The sequence below is a fragment of the Leiobunum rupestre genome, chromosome 3, assembly GCF_980474605.1.
Source record: "Leiobunum rupestre chromosome 3, qqLeiRupe1.1.hap1, whole genome shotgun sequence".
Classification (NCBI taxonomy): Eukaryota; Metazoa; Arthropoda; class Arachnida; order Opiliones; family Sclerosomatidae; genus Leiobunum; species Leiobunum rupestre.
Window position 1 is genome coordinate 16460916 of NC_143386.1, and position 17625 is coordinate 16478540.

The following is a 17625-nucleotide window of genomic DNA, read 5'->3' on the forward strand; positions in this document are numbered from 1 at the left end:
ATAAATGGTCAAAAGCTTCTTCTGAAATTGTACTAATTTTGCTTTTTTTGATTTCTTCTAATGCATCCTGTCATTAAACATAAAAATAGAATTAAATTACCATAAATTTTACTATTTTAGAAGGATATGACTGGGCTTCGCCTGGGCGTAGTTTGTATCCTCAATGGCGTAGTTTGGACGCTTGAAGTCTTTAGGAATCATCTCTAGCCATGACCAGACATGGCCTATAAATTAAATACTTACAATGACTGGTGTTGGTCTCCCAACGTAAGATACCTTATACAATTTACAGGCGTTAGATAAAATATGGCATAAATTTTCTTCCAAAAATTTTTTATCAAAAGCAATACCTGGCAAAATATTAAAAATTAAAAATCATTTAGCAATTCAATTGTTACCAAGTCTAAGTAATTATTCTTACCTGTTTCTATCTTTCGTTGCATTGCTTTAGTATTTTTCTTACGAATACCAATTTTGAAATAATTGTGATCATTTGGCTCCATCGTTGTTATTATTTTAAAACGCGCTTTGTTTAGAAACCGAGGAGTCCGAGGACCGCGTGGAAAAAGCGTTAACACGAAATTCAAAAAAAAATTCGTTAAATAATTCTTCGGTAGGTGAAGAGAGGGCGCGAACAAATGTTTTCAATATGCTCACGTGATTTATTTTTACCAGGCTTCCCTCTTTTTTTTATCCCCCTGCTCTCCCGCCTGTGGGAGTTATTTATTACGGGTAGGGAGCTAAAAGGACCGTACAAAACACCTCCTTCCCTTCTTTCTCCATGCTCGCAGAAATTGATTTAGATTGTCTCACATGTCTGGTTCCTATGTAATTTCATACAATTTAAAATTTTAGATACAGTCGTTTCATGAAGGCAAAAAATAAATTAAATTAAACAAAACTAAATCATTTTAATTTTTGCTTTTCCTTTGTTTAGCAAGTTTATAAGTTAATAAATTGAAAGTACCATTTGCCGATTATTATATAAAGAATCAATATAATTGAAAAAACACACATTTATTATCTTGTATTGTGCATTTTGAACAAATTACGTTGAAATAAGTAATGAAATGAATACTTCATTTTTGGAAACAAAAAATACTCGTGTAACAAGTAAAATTAATAATAAATAAAAATACACTTTCATTATTTGCACGAGTTAAGTTTTTAAGTGATATAAGTAAAATTAAGTAAATATTATTTAAAAATGTTCCTCATTTTCCAAAATAAGACCAAGACCTTGCATATCCGCATGTAAATCCAATGAATCTTCCAAATCGATGTCGAACTCTTCACCAGCATTAGCGCATGGCGGTTGCAAAAATTCTACTTGATCACTTTCTTTCAACAAAAGAATAACAGCCAAAGGTAGTGGTTTGTTTTTATTTTTTCTCTTTCTTTCAACAAGCGAAAAATCTGAGATTACCGGGTCAGAGGAATCTAGAGATCGGTTGAAGATGTCAAGTAGGTTATCTCTTCTGCTAGTTTTTTTAGCATGGAACTCTCTATACTGGCGATACATCTTGTTTTTTGATTCTGCAGCCTGTTCGCTGAGCAATCGCAATGGTAGAGTAGAAGACTTTATTATGTCTTTTCCATGAACCAGAAGCTTATGCACGCTTACAGGCATGTAGTACCAGCCGTAACTTTCAAGGTATGTGTGAAGTAAACCTCTACAATACTCTCCAAATTTATCTTCGTCTACTGGTAATTCGCATGATATTGCGACGAGAATTACGTGCAGCTGTTCTATTAGCCAGTGCTCCAATCCTAAAATGTCGGCAAATATTCGACGGTTCCTTTCGTTGAACGCTCTTCGTGCTGTGTTGCCATCATTGGAAGACCCACTTCCAATTGGGACAACAGTTTCTCTTGAATTTCTCTTTTACGCTTCTGAAAGGTTTGCTTTTTCTCGTCCCCGTCTACGCGCCAACATCTTAAACCGTTGCAGTTTCGATAGCCAAGGTGAAGGCAGAATTCTAGACATCGTATCCACGCGTGAAGTGGACTTATTCCGTATTTGAGGTTTTCAGGTTTAGGGGTGAACGTGTAGTTAGAAATGTTGTTGAATTGAGATGGGGTAGCTCCACAAATGGGACACGATTGTTGAGATTTCGTTCCGGTGACGATGCTCAATACCTTTTCATCAATGATAGTAAAGGCTAAATCATATTCGACCGATAAATTTTTATCTGTTTTAAAAAAACATTCTAGTGGTGAAAGAGCCTTTATTTCTTCATCGACTCGGCGCTTTTCTTCTTTAATTACATCCGCCGTCTCCTTGCAGAAACTAAGTCGTAAAGGTCGACAATATCGAACAGATTGGGGCGTTTGGTTATTCCATAAGACGTGACCATTTTCAGACTTAAACTGAAGTGGAATAACGGTGGTGGCGAACAATCCCTGGTCGTCGTTATTTGCGTTCTCATACGAAAACGACTGTTTGTACTGAGATTGCCCTGTACTCCCATCAAATCCCCAAGAAAGTGTAAGAGTGAATTTCTGCTCTTCCATATGTAACATATCGAAATACTGACTTAAAACTTCAGCTTGTAGGTGTACAATGCGCGTAACCGTATGGTTTAAAAGGAATTGCAATGGAATCACCGCTGATGTGTCGGATATTTGAACAGGGACCATGGGTCTGGACTCTTTTTTTATTTCGAGCACTTCACGGTACGCTGGGTATAAATCGATACCATGGGATTTTGCACCTTCTCTCAAGCCGTTATAAGTCTTCACCGTTAAGCCCTCATCAATTATCAGAGCGAAAGCTTCTTGTGGGGTATATTTCCGAAACATATTAGGTTGTTTAATTTGACTAATAATTTTATGTGGTCGTGCAGGACTTTTTAGCACCTCTTTCAAAAGAGTGGAAATGTCTTTTTCTCCATCTCGCTTAGCGGACAACTGTACAGCCTTCAAAACCTTTGTCAAAGGTTGATCAGACAAGGTAGTTGATAATACTGAAATGTCCCTTTTTTGTGTGCGAGGACGCATCAGTGAAAAACCCTTAGTTAGCCTTCCAGTGGAACTAGTGCTGGGTTCGGTACAAATATCTTTGCTAACCGAGGTTTTTTCTAGTGTAATATTGGTGAACGTCTTACTTAACCAATCCGCATTTTTTGTCAGGAAATGGTTTTTGATGCGATGGCTGCTTTTGTACTTGTTTAGAAACTTTGTTTTTAAATTTTTTATTTTCTTAACTTGTAACTTTAATCCTGCTTCATCTAGTGTTAAATGTTCTGGATCCTTGATAAGTTCTAAACAAAGGCGTAATTCTTCTGCGAAATCATTTCCCTTCAGGAAAATCTCGACTAGATCTCTATTCTTAACCACTTGTGATTCGCAAGTAGAAACACAAACCTCATTAGTTCTTAATTCTGATATTCCAGCGTTGAATTTAATTTAAAAAATAATTTTTCAGAGCTTAGGAGGTGTTTAAAAACAAATTTATATTGGACAAACAGTTAAAGAAAGTGGCGATTTCGAAAAAGTTAAATTCAATGGGTACATGACGAACACAAAATTAAGAGTTGAAACAAAACTAGTAACCACTGCACACATTACTTACTTGGTTTGCAATATATACACTGTTTAAAAGCACGATTTGCTTTAAGTATAGTTTCTACTAACTGTGAAACGCAAAGACTCGATTGTGTCAATAAGTTAAAAATAACAGACAGAATTAAACTAAAAAAAATTCCATTGTAATAATATTTTGTTGACATTAGATTTGTTAGTTTAATTTTTGCCTTCATAAAACTACTGTATCTCAAATTTTAAATTGTTGGAAATTACATGCGCAAGCGCACAGCAAATTCTTACTAACAGGAGGATGAAATAGAAGTTGATCCGGCGTAGAATATTTTGTAGTGGAAAGAAGGAAAACAAGATGAACAGAGACCTGGCGAAATTACGTTTTCAAAAAATGTTTTTCGGAGTTATAAAAATGTATATATCTTGAAAACTTCGCGCAACTTCGCACTCGGACTTTTTGCAAGTTATAATGCGGAACTTATTCTACCAAATTATGATGATTTTTTTTGCAACTACTTGCAACATTTTGGAAAAAGGCCGTTTGAATATGCCATATTTTGATCAAATTTGAACCTTTGAGCACATTTTACAGAACTTCTGTACAACCGATTTTCACCGAATTTTAAATTTACGTTTAGCAGAAGCCTTTACACACATTGACTAAAGAAATTCCATAAAATTCTCAAAGGGGAACGTTTGGCCCCCTGGTGGCAGTTACCAGAATATAAGTTATATTTTCGGACTGAGCTAAAAGCAGTGATCAATAATATATACACATTCATTATATTTTGTTGAAATTTAATTTTGGCACAAAAAAGTCGATTTTGAAACACTGTGCATCGGAACGGCGATCGTGGCGTCGAAAACGCGTGTCGCGCCAATACAAGAAATAGAAGTTACCGAGGTCAGTCTACCACGACTGGAATTAATGGGGGCGCTTCTAGGCGCAAGATTAACGAGTGATATATATGCTAGAGTCAAGCATGATGGAGTAAACGGAACCTTGACTGATCTGAGAGAACGGTACTGGGTATTACGATTTACGAGCGCCACAAAAGGTGAAATCGCGATTGAAGATGTGCGTAATTTGCAAGAAATTCGGAGGTAAATCGGGTAGCGCGATAACCGCTCCTTTACCGGCCGATAGGGTGACGGAAGCACCTAACTTCAACGTAACCGGAATAGACTTTTGTGGTCCACTTTTCGTAAAGGATGACAATGATGTCAGAAAAATATACATCGCCATTTTTACCTGCGCGATCACAAGAGCTGTTCATTTAGAGATTGTTTCAAATTTAACTGCTGAACACTTTCTCTACGCTCTTCGAAGATTCGCGGCACGCAGAGCAATTCCGCGTATCATCTATAGTGACAACGCTCTGACTTTCAAGAAAGCCGACAGCGACCTAAAGGAAATATTTGAGACCATACGGAGTACACAAGTCAGGGATTACGTGGCCAATCTGAAAATCAGATGGAAATATATAGCGGAAAGGGCGGCTTGGTGGGGCGGATTTTGGGAAAGAATGGTTCGTTCCATCAAGACCGCTTTGAAGAAAACACTGGGAAAGGGAGGAAGTAGAAGCGACGATAAATTCAAGGCCGTTGACTTATATTTACTCTGACAAAAGAGAACCCGCACCACTTACCCCTGGGCATTTTCTGACCCAAGGTCGACTCACCACTCTACCATCCAGAACCTTTGCAGAACCAGCCAATTACAGAAGCTCCAGAGAAGAGATTACACGAAGATATAAACACTAGCAAACCTTGCTTGATCGGTTTTGGGTGAGGTGGCATAAAGACTACATTTTAGAATTGCACTCGGCGCAGGAAAGAAGCCAAGCCAAAAATGGACCAACGTTTGAAGTTGGAGATGTAGCCCTCATAGAGGATAAGTTACCTCGCTTGATGTGGAAAACAGGAAATATTGTGGAACTATTTAAAGGACGTGATGAAATTTTGCGATCTTGCAACCTTCAGTTACCTAACAAAAATATTATCAAAAGACCAATAAAATTAGTTTACCCTCTAGAAGTAAATATAGTAAAGGAATGAACTCAAGTTCATTGGGGGGAGTGTGTTGGAAATTAAAAACCAAAATAAACATTATGCTATATTTTTCTTTTAAACTTGTATTTTGTTTTGCAGACCTCCTAACGGAATCGCTTCGCCGACTTCGGACCTTTGATTTTTATAGCTATCCACTGTTTTGGAAATTTGAACTTTAACCCCCCCCCCCCCCCCCGACTCTAGGCGTGAGAACCATTTTTGTGTTTATAGTCGCACAGAAGATTCAATAATATTCTGTATTTTTTGTTAGTAGTGGTTTGACTGTCGATATAGACAGATGTATCCTCCATTTTGTTATTAAACGTTTTGTATTTTATCCAATTTGAAATCGGAAGTTATTTCCCGACATTAACATTAATTGGGTTTACTATTTCTACGTTTTTCAACAAAGAGCTGCGTCAACGAATTGTAAGCGCTTGCCAGGAAGTAACCCCGGAAATGATTCAAGCCGCCTTCGACAATATGATTGTTCGCGCCCAAGCCTGCATCGCAGCCGAAGGTGGTATTTTCGAAACGTACTTATAAATTTTGTTTGTATGTAGATATATGAAATGTCTCTTTGTTTTTTAAAAAAATACGCATTTTTCATCCTACGAAATTAAATCGTGTAATACCTTCTTCACCATTGTCTCCTCGATTTTTCAGTGGTGTTTATTGCATTAAACACCAGATTAACAAATTTCTGACTTCATAAAGTTACACTACTCTCCCAATGCAATTCAAAAAAAGTTATTTTAGCTTGCCCAACTTTTCACTTTTTAAAGTCGTATTTTGTCAGTGAAAAAGAAGTCTATTTTTTCCGCGCCAACGTTTTCTTTGACAATTTTCTTATAGCACCTATAGCGGTTAAAATTTAAATTTTCAAAAAACGTGAAAATATTTTTCGATTTATATGCAATTGCGGTAGAAAGTGTCCCCCGGCACGTATAATGTACAGTACAAATTTCAACTTTCTAGAAAACATAGTTTTTGAAACAAATCACTTTTTCGAGCAAAAAAATACCCTGTACAGAAAGGTCTATTAATCCGTTGTAGAAGGAAAGCCACCGACCTAAGGAATGGATCAGTGCCAGACCATCCCGATTGAAAGCTCCGAGAGTTTCGATGGCAACCGCCGTGAAAATAAACTAGTGTTGTAAGTCGGAAAATTTTCCGTATTTTTCCGAAAAAAATAAAAAGTTTTCATTCCATGATTAGTCTAATATATTGTTTGCAAATTGAAATAAAGCGGTATTTTCGCCGAATTTTTTTTTAATCTGAAAGTAAAACTAAACCTCTAAACTAGTTTAAACTGATTAACAATATAACGCTATTAATGTTTTGTAGTATGTTTACTGATATTAGACATTTTATATCGATAAAAAGTTTAAAACATTAAAAACCCTTAAAAGGTAATTTATGTTTCAAATTTTTATTTATCCGATTTGCGGAAAATTTTCCGGAAACTTTTCTGGAAAATTTTGCGCATTTTATTTTTCCGGAAAATTAACAACACTAAAATAAACCGATTTTTTAAACCCGCGTATATATATTTTATTAATTTTCGAGTCCGCTTGGCTAATTTTGGAGTCAAGGTTGGCCACGGCTTACTACCCTCAATTTTCTAATCTCTATATAGATAGGACTGAAATAAGTGAAACGATTCTGCACTTCATTAATCTTTAATATAATCATTAATAAAATTTTTAACCTATTTGAGTGACGATTATAATTTTTATTTCTTACAGTAATTATTTCGGGAGGCGTTTATTGGATCAGTACTTCTTGCCGGTTGGTTGCCTTCCAAATAGGGCTACTAATAAACATCCTTTTGTACTTGGTGTATTTCTGAAACAGAAATGGAAAAAAATAATGGAAAAGACAAGTTGAATATACGAATTCGCCATCTATCGACCACAAAAATAGAATAGATGCTCCAATAAAAGGCTATTTATTTTTCTTTCCTTCCCTACGCGCATGCGCGAGTCACTGAATAAAATAGTCACCGGTTTATGTTAGTTTTATTTGTAAGGCTAAAGTTAATAGCGCGCGCGCATTTTTTTTTTTTTACTTTTACAAGTATCTCCTGGCTTTCTGTATATTACTACTTCTAGGCAAATCAGTGAACAGGTTTTATTTAAACGTCTATTATGGATGTTCGTTTTTTACACGTTTTTTAATTGTTATTGGCCCTTTTTAAATTTCGTTGCGTGTATAGGTCTCATTATTTGATATTATCAGAAGTTTATATTAAATCCCTTTTATAAAAATGCAACTTCGCCGGTTGACGCTGTTTCCAATGGGGGCGAATTTCCTGCCAAACCACTTATCTGTACACCACCTCACGAGTGAATGTTTACAACGCGCCTGTTACTTTTCCTAACTATTTAAAATGTTAAAATCGCACTCCATAGGAAAATGTTTTATTTAGTAAATTATTTTCCCTCGGTAATAGTTTTAGAAACTCGCTATATGATGAATTAAGAATCACTGTGTTTTCTTGTATAAATAAATTTGATAAATCAGCGGGTGCCTGCTAAGGTATATTTTTCAAGCGATTAACATCAGCAGTATTCGCGACCTAAGACTATCGCTACGCCCCCTTTGGTTCGCCATTGAAAGCTAGATAGGTATCGGCTAAAGCAGACGCTATTAGTTTTTCCTCGTCGTTATTTGTAAATTTCACTTTATAAATAATGATACTTGTATTTTAATATAATTTTGGCATCGTTTGCTTTTATTATAATAAGTTTTTTTTAAGAAAACGCTGTTATTATTTTTTTAATTTGTCTGTAGCAGACCTTATATCATAGGCGCTACCTCGGAGAAGCTATCGCCGTTATGCCACCTAGACTCGTTTCTGTCGCGAATAGGGCTTATGAATACTTCTCTAGCAGGATATATTTATACACTTCTGGTATTATTCATAGTCACTCTTTTATGTCTTTACAAACAGTTTTTGGTGCCGTTGTTGACAAAATTCGAATATCCATAATGATTTTGGCTAACGTGTGGCGGCGCTACTAATTTGCATTATATATGCCCATGAAAACATTTGTAGTAAACCAAGTTAACTTCTTTGCTGTACAGTAACTTTGCAGCCCTCAAGGTCTTTGAAATTAGGAATTTTTTAAACTTAATTATTGGCCGGGAGTAGTGGCTCACTCCTGTAATCCCAGGCGTCTGGGAGGCAGAGTTTGTGGAAGGCCGTTTGAGGACGACTACCAATCCCCCAACGGGTGGTCGGGATACTTCCGCCACGGGTGTCCCCACCCCTGTCCCCACGTATCCCCCCGTTGGCGTGGCCGTTACACATATCTCGCCCTGATTAATCAAATGGACGAGAGGACTGAATTGTCCCACACGTCACAATCGAATTAAAAAAAAACTATTGAGCTTGAAAATTATCTTATCTTTGTCTTTGGCTGCCACCGCTAGCCCCGCGTCGTCCCGGCTATCCAGACGTTTTTACGAGCAAACATACGTAGATATTTATAGATTTCTTTTAATTTATTAAAATAGTTAATAATAATAATTACTTAATAATAAAACGTTGAACATTAGAATTGTTGAAATTTTAGAAATACGTAGAAAACAAGTAAATTGTGATCTTTAAAGTAAATACTTGTTCGTCCATTTTAAAGCGATGAAAAATGCCGGAGGGCAGGACAATGAGGTCTCCTTTCACGGTGTGAATTCGAACCCAGCGGTCATTCTGGTCTCGAACATCGAAGTATCCGCCACCGTCCAAAATCAGACGAATCTCTTCCTCATTGTGTTGATGCTCACGGAAAAATTCTTTCAGCTAAACAAGTTAAGCAATAAACATATAACTTCTCTGATACCAGCGTGAAAATCAATCGCGGTCAAATTTACCATTCTATAAATATCATTTACCATTCCATAAATATCATTTACCATTCCATAAATATCATTTACCATTCCATAAATATCATTTACCATTCCATAAATATCATTTACCATTCCATAAATATCATTTACCATTCCATAAATATCATTTACCATTCCATAAATATCATTTACCATTCCATAAATATCATTTACCATTCCATAAATATCATTTACCATTCCATAAATATCATTTACCATTCCATAAATATCATTTACCATTCCATAAATATCATTTACCATTCCATAAATATCATTTACCATTCCATAAATATCATTTACCATTCCATAAATATCATTTACCATTCCATAAATATCATTTACCATTCCATAAATATCATTTACCATTCCATAAATATCATTTACCATTCCATAAATATCATTTACCATTCCATAAATATCATTTACCATTCCATAAATATCATTTACCATTCCATAAACAGGGCCGTGCTTAGGGGGTGGCGAGCAGGGCGGTCGCCCAGGGCCGCTAAAATTTTACCATAGGGATGTATATACCGGAGGGCCGCTACACTCACAATTGTCAGTTTCGCCCATGAATTTCGCCCTGTCCATAAATATCATTTACCATTCAATAAATATCATTTATCATTCCATAAATATCATTTACCATTCCATAAATATCATTTACCATTCAATAAATATCATTTATCATTCTAAGGATACCTTTTACCCTTCTAGAGATATAATTTACTCATCTGTAAATATTTACCCATCTTTAAATAACATTTCCCCTTCTATAGGTATCATTTACTCTTCTGTAAATAGCATTTATTCTTTTATAGGTATCATTTACACTTCTGTAGGTATCAGATACTCTTCTGGGGGTGAACATATAAAGATTGGAGTATTATCTAAAAAACCATTTTACAATTAGTAGAAGGGAGAACGTGCAAAAGGCCCAATAAGATAAATAAAACGTTTCGGCTTATGAGCCTTCTTCAGTCTGGATGTTTCAAAAGGTTATGCAAAAATTTTAAGGAGTTGTAGCAAATAGCGCTCAGGGAAATGCGAACATTAAGGTTTGGGTTCGTGTGTTAGGTGAAAAAGACTTTGTAAAAAAAAACGAGGTAACCAGCGTAAAAAAGAAAACTTAAACAGTATTTAAAGTGCCTGCTGCTTGGTTTTGTGCTTGTTGCAGCCTATTTCCAGGGGCTAGTAGTCCTCGTAGGAAAATGGGAATAAACAGGCATACTTCTCAACTCGCCCCCACAACTCCTTACAATTTTTGCATAAGCTTTTGAAAAACACTCTGTAGGCAACGGAAAACGGGTTTACAATATTCAATTGTTTGATATCACTTTGGCTTACAATTCTAACCTTCTAATACAAAAAGTCCCCAAAGTTTGGCTTCTTCCGACACTGACATTCTCGCCAAGCTCCGACTTAGACTTGCACTCGAACTAAGCAGCGTGTTATCGTCTTGGTCAGGGCCGGACTAGGAGATCCTGGGCCCATAGGCAGATAAGGAGTCTGGGCCCCCTTTTCACGCGCTGCATTTACTCTTATCCCTGGAACTAGGTTGTGCCTGAATTTACCTGATTCAGCGTCGTTCAGCGTAGAAGTCTGAGCTTTTTTTTGTGAGAAAACATGTAAGGCGTCGGATAGAAGTCTGAGCTCTATGGTTATATTACTAAATAAAAGCTCTTAACAATCGTCGACTAAATATGCGATAATTATGCAACATTGCGATTTAAGTCTGCGTCCGTAAACTGCCAGGCAGAAATTTTGGTAATTTTAAAACAAAATCTTCTACCTAGGAATTTCTCCAATATAAATTACGATTGATATTATAGATTTAAATGCTAAGTTAATAAGAACCACCAATGGACTACCTTTGCAAAAACTTATCAAACACAAGAATAGGTAGAATAGTCCATAATGAAAAGGGATACCCTAAACAAATAACTTGTACCAATAGGTCTTCGTGCAAACATTAAGACATGAACCTCAGACCAAACAGATCTTCTAGTAAAATCTAATTAAAATAGCCAGAAATTCCAACGGTAGACTACTTTCGTCCTATTTGGGACTCGTCAGTACCGTACGGGAAATCTGGCTTGCGACTATTAGATCGAAAAGAGAAACTAAGCTTAAACATTTGTTTAGGGTGTAGCTTTTTTGACTATAGGCTTTGTCGGTTTCAAACGAAAGTGACACGCAGCGCCTCTCGTGGCGAGCTCGCGCGTAACTTGGTTAAAAGTTTTTTCCCCACCCCATTAAAATTAAAGTAAAGTTGGGCAGTTGGCGATAATTAAACGTTAATTAACCTACAAAATGATATAAGAAATATTCCACTGACAATTTTTCCCGTTTATACGAACTTAAATGTAGTATAAAATCGTCTTGAAAAATCATTTATCGCTTTATAAAATCACAAATCTACGTCAGGTAGATAATCGAACAGCTGCTCGTCTCGGTAAAGTTTGCGTTGTCAACTCGCGTTTTAGAAAGCAAAATGAGATTTTAGAAAGTAGGTTGTAATTCAGAACGATATTAATACTTTTGGCGAATTTTGTCATCAGTGAATTATAAATATGACTTGAAATAGCTTTCCAGGTTTATTTAGAAGCTAAATTCATAACTTTTCATCCATTGGTTCGTTCACAATGTACAGGGCCGGATTACCCACCAGGAGGTTTCGAAAAAATTAAAAGTACAAAATATTTATCATTTACTTTTTAAAATATTTTCTTCCGGAGTAATTTTATTAAATGCGTCCACATTTTTCGATACAATGCAAAGCAATCATTTATTAACGTCTCTAAAAAATGCACAAAGTCTACATTGAAATTGAATTTTCCATCCATTTGTCAATTAGGCTGCTATAAATTGTGGGAGCGCTTAGCTCGCTTCGATCGTCACTGAAAGGGGGCACCAAAATTAACTTGGGCCTAGGGCCCCACAAGGTATCTTTAACGTAGGTGAAAATTGTAACGCGGTAAATCTGGCCCAGTCTTAAGCCTCGGTTTAATCTACCGCGTATTTTGAAACGGAAAATCCGATTACTATCATTAAATGATGGCGAGCGCTAATTGTAATACGAAACAAATAACGAAATACCTGGGATTTTTGTCGTTAAATGGACTTAATTTAAATAGTCCGTAAATATTTTAGGGAATCTACGTATAGAAAAGGTCAGGCTCTTTTGGTAGGATATCGCAGTGGCGCCAATCGCTTTTTTTCCCAATGGGGGCCGAAGCTCACTAATAAACTTGGAATGAGGCTGCTGGCAACACTTTCTTGTTATGGATGCTTAAAAGTAAACGGCCTTTAACATCGGCGGTTTTACCAATGGGGGCCCCCATCGATTTCCCAATGAGGGCTTCGGCCCCGCCATCCCCATGAGATCGGCGCCACTGGCCAATCATATATTTAACGTTAGGGAAACAGTTAACGAAGACAGCTCAGTAGTTCAAGGGCAATGCATACGAGAGACGTCGGTGACTAAAACAGTCTACGATATAACAATTAATGTAAGTAATTTAATTTTAATTGTCATATAATTTCTATAAAATATTACTCTAGGTCGTACAAGATAGAAGTATTTAAATTAATCGGGAATCACCGCTCTCTCCCTAGATGTATATCTAGGCATACGAGTATGATACGCATGAACTTCGAGCCCGCCTATTTCGAAAATAAAACGATAAAATATATCTGCTTTTTTGGGTTTCTTTTAAATTCATTTATTATGGAAAAATGTTAATCAAATATTTTTTCGAAAAACGATTGGTTAATTTACTTTAAATCATCGCTACATTTACATTAGCGTCAACGGGAATTGTTGTTTATTTTTAAAAAAGTTACGCCCGAGCTCGCCCCTAGAGGCGCTGCACGTCAATCGCTCGTACTCTATTTTACCTATTCTCGTGTTTTAACAGTTTTTGCAATGCAGTCCATAGGTGGTTCTTAGGGGTTCTTAACTTAACATTTCGTATATATTATTATCATATGTAACATAATTACTCATAAGTATGCCACAAGCTCTATTACTTCACTAACGGTTTGTTTCACAGATATTGCGTCATCCGTACCCTACGTAATATTTGACCTCATATTTGATGTAATATTTGACGTCATCGAATATTAAATGCTGATTATGCCGTCGCTCAATTAGCTCTACTTCTGATAAACCGACGGCCATTATTTTACTAAATAACCGGTTTGTTTACTAAAATAATTTTAGTAAACAAACCGGTTTGAAAAATCAAAGCTTAGGAGCTAAAATGAACTACAATATACTGTCAAGTGCTGTTAATGCAATTAATTAAGTTTTCGGAGACTCAGGTTCTAAAAAAAATTTGCATTGTCAATTAAAAGAAGCAGGTTTATTGAAAAAATAGTTTAAATTCAGGTTGAGCTTTTCTGGGGCATCTACATGGTTGAAGTCTTGCAGATTCTTTTCAGCCTAGGCCTAACTCTTCTAGGCTTGCTATGGGTTTTAAAAATGCTTTTTACTGATTCCTGGTGAAACAAACCGTTAGTGAAGATTTTTGAATGGAATAAAGGTACAGTGACATACTTATGAGTAATTATGTTACATATGTTATTATCCAGCACTAGGCCCCTATTCTGCTTTCCGTTGCTATGCAACTCGTTTTGAAATTTTTAATGTTTAGGCTTAAGTTCTCTTTTCTGTGTAATTGTTTTTAAATATCTTCAAATTTGTTTAGGTTTTAGCTGTTTTATCCCTTGTCATTATTGTCTATTCTACATATTCGTGTGTTATAACAGGCCTAGTATATTTCGTCTTGCACATTATTTGGCTCTGTGCTGAGAACTAACCCTAGATTGGGCAATAGCTCAAAAATCAGTTCGGTGACCATTTTTCCTAATTGACATACTTATTGGTATTATGTTACTTATGGTAATATTAAATTCAATTTTAAAAATCATCATGCGTTCTCTCTTCTTTTAATTATAAAATAAAATTTTAATTAATATTTCCATGACCAAAATGCGTTTTAGTATTTAATGTAGCATTATAGTTTAATCACTTTTTAAGTTATGTAGAAATCGACTCTCCATAATTTTGAAAATTTTCGAAGTCCTTTTTTTCGGGGCTGTTTTTAATACTTCATTATATCCTTTTAAAATCATATTATAAAATAAGTACCAATATTAATTGGAGTGTGAAATTTTAAATAAAATAGCGCTAGTTAGTAGACGATGTTTTCGTTTTAGCTCATACTCTCTTTAAGCAAGATTATCGGTAGTTTACAAACTGTGGTCAGCTAAATAGTGGTGCAGCAACGAATCTAGAGATGGCGGTATACGGTATTTCGAGTGCAAAGGCTCGCGTGATGTTATAGTAGCGTCGGTAATTTAGGCCTTTTTTCATTTTGGTCGAAATTACGAAATTAAGGCGAATAAAATTCGTACTCTTTCTTCGAGGTCCGGTATTTTCTCTTTGGTGAGTTTAACTTCGTCTTCGTAGTTGTATCCTCGGGCCAATTTAAGTTTGGACAGCTTCTCGTCCTGGAATGCATCCACGTCGATCTGAAAATAGCCAATGGAATAAAGTAATCAGTTAGTCAATAGTAATAATAATCAGCTTTAGCTAATAGGCCCTTCAATAAAACATCTTCAAGGAAATTGAAAAAAAGTAATATTCCCGAAAGCCAGGACTAGTAAGTTACTGTTTATTTACAGATTTACTTCTGCGAACATTTACTCGCTCATTTTCTTTTCGGCGAATGTTTGGGTCTAATCTACAAGCCACTCGGTAACTCTTTCATTGTGAAAAATCTTACTCTGGTAATTTAGGATCGTTCAGTTTTAACTTTACACTAAATATATCAGGGAGATTCTGTATTCTGGTGTCCTGTTATTTTGTTCATCATACGTTTTAAGCTCAACTACTTGTCGTATTATAATTCTGTACAGAAATCTAAATCTCCAGAATTCGAATATGACCGTTTTGTGTTCGAAATTTAGTATTCAAATTGCTAACACTCGAAAAAAATAAATTTGGGGCCAAAACGTGTAACTTTTATTTCGTCGGCGACCGGGCAGGTACATCTCTCCTTTCTCTGCGAAATTTGCCTTTTAAAGTATTCAGCCCAGACGCCAATGATGTAACTGAAGTTAAGTACATTTATTTATATATTTTAAGAAATATCAGCACTAGAAAATTGATAGTCACTAAAAGCTAGAACGGGTAGAATGTACTGAAATCAAACAATCAGAATTTGTAGTATATGGTGGCGTGATCTACTACTTTTTTTTTATCAGGCCCCGCCTACTAAACACTTCGTTGCAACCTTTATTGAATGAAATGGAATTTCAAAGCTCTTTTTAAATATTAAACAGAAATATATTTATAATAAATGATCTCAGTATTAAAATGTCTAATTTAAATAATAAATATTGGTAATTTTATGTTAAATCAAGAACATATTTATTTACACTTAAATTGTATGGCTATGTCATTTTACCAGGAATTATGTTATTTTAGCAAAAATATTGTCGTTCAAACCAATTTCACTACTACCCAAAATGACCGACGGACTGAAAATGTTTGGGTTGTACTCAATTTTAGAACCATGGCGTTGATGCCATTACGCAGTGTAATTTATTTACCCCTGTGGGAAATGTAAAGATTTTGAAAACACATAAAACAGCCAAAAACCGTAAAAAAATTACAGATATTGTTGACGAGAACAGCGATGACGTCTTTCTGTACTAAAATCTATAATATTTTTTACATTGGTATCATATTACCGAAATCTTGTCACGATGTTGCATCATAGCTGAAATTAAATTTTGTATAGAGTAGATCAAATATCTATATCAAAAGTCAAAATTTAGGCCAGAGATTCCAACAGTAGACCGGTTTCGCCCTTTTGGGGCTCATTGCAACTTATAGTGAAATTCTTCACCAATTATTGCATGGCGGTCGCTTTTCAGCAGACATCTTTTACGCTCGGGCTTCTGTGGAATTCCATATCTATATAACCAAAAGCAGTTGTAGTTTTACTTTAAACGTTCCTCAGAACTGGCGCACCTACATCAACCGTCTAAATTATTTAACTTTATATTTATTACATAATAGAAGTAAATAGTAATCGATATGTGAGAAGTTTACACCTTGGAAATTAAAATGCAATGTATTTATGCAACTTCGAGGGAGGTTCCAATTCAAAAATTTCCCCTTTAACTGCAGAAACATACACCCCGCCAGGGCTAAAAAATCACATCCTAGCCAAATAATATGTAAAAATGCAATTTTTTTCATCCTAATACACCTTTAGAAGAATCAATAGGCGACAAGGCGAATATACTTAACAAATAACATCTAAACTTGTTATAAAGCTCTTTACACGGAAGAGCTAACGGGGTTTACCCCGAGTTCTTCGTTGTCCCCTTCCTATAAAAACTTGTTGAGGTTAATTAGAGTAGGAATCTGTTGATTCGCGTGACATGAAGGGATTTTCACCACCCTCCTACGCATTGTAACAAAGTCACCCGACTAAAAGACATTAAAGTTCGCTGGCTGACTTGGGCCAGGGGTGGTGCCTTGGGTATTAGCCCAGCTGATTATTAAGCATAGATCTTCTATCAGAATCTATCTTCAAATTTATAATTAAAAAGACATCGAAATGAATGGCCTACCTTAAAGAGAAGTACTCCGGATATTTTTTCTACTTCTTCATTGTTCAAAAACTGTAATTTATCTTTAGCCACGTCTAATTCATTCTCATATTTGATTGAGTTATTTAAATCTTCCAAATACCAGGACCTCACCATAGTTGTAGCTTATGAAAACACTTCTAAATAACGAAGCTCTATCCCTTTGATTAATTGAATTTTGTTTTGGTTAATTGATAATTCCTTTCTTCAAGGCTAAATATCAGGCAGAAATGCTCTGAAATGAGATTAGATAATTCGTCTTCGTTGTATAAGCAATAAAACTCTGGACATCTCTATTATCTAATGTAAATAGACATTTTTATGTTATTTATTTTTTATACTAGACAGTATCATAAGTAATATATAGAGGTATGGCAAAAAAGACGAACATTATTATAGGAACTAGTCGTATCATTGGAAAATTTGGTTGAAAACGGAAAAAGTGGGGACAAAAGTTTCTCCCACCTTTAA

At 35.5% G+C, this 17625-nt stretch overlaps 2 protein-coding genes across 2 annotated transcripts; one reads left to right on the top strand and one right to left on the bottom strand.

Annotated features, from left to right (window-relative positions):
- The first annotated feature begins 4616 nt into the window (after window positions 1-4616).
- On the top strand, window positions 4617-5165 carry LOC149949692 (uncharacterized). The gene has a single exon (XM_090169457.1). The coding sequence runs from the start codon at window positions 4617-4619 to the stop codon at window positions 5163-5165; it is 549 nt and encodes a 182-aa protein (XP_090025583.1).
- Window positions 5166-7255: 2090 nt separating this feature from the next.
- LOC149949693 (acireductone dioxygenase-like) lies at window positions 7256-17310 on the bottom strand. The gene is made up of 4 exons (XM_090169273.1): window positions 17137-17310; window positions 14905-15021; window positions 9218-9397; window positions 7256-7440 (listed from the first exon to the last, which is right to left on the bottom strand). The coding sequence occupies exons 1-4, from the start codon at window positions 17269-17271 to the stop codon at window positions 7360-7362; spliced, it is 513 nt and encodes a 170-aa protein (XP_090025399.1). The 5' UTR covers window positions 17272-17310; the 3' UTR covers window positions 7256-7359.
- Between the last annotated feature and the right edge of the window lie 315 nt (window positions 17311-17625).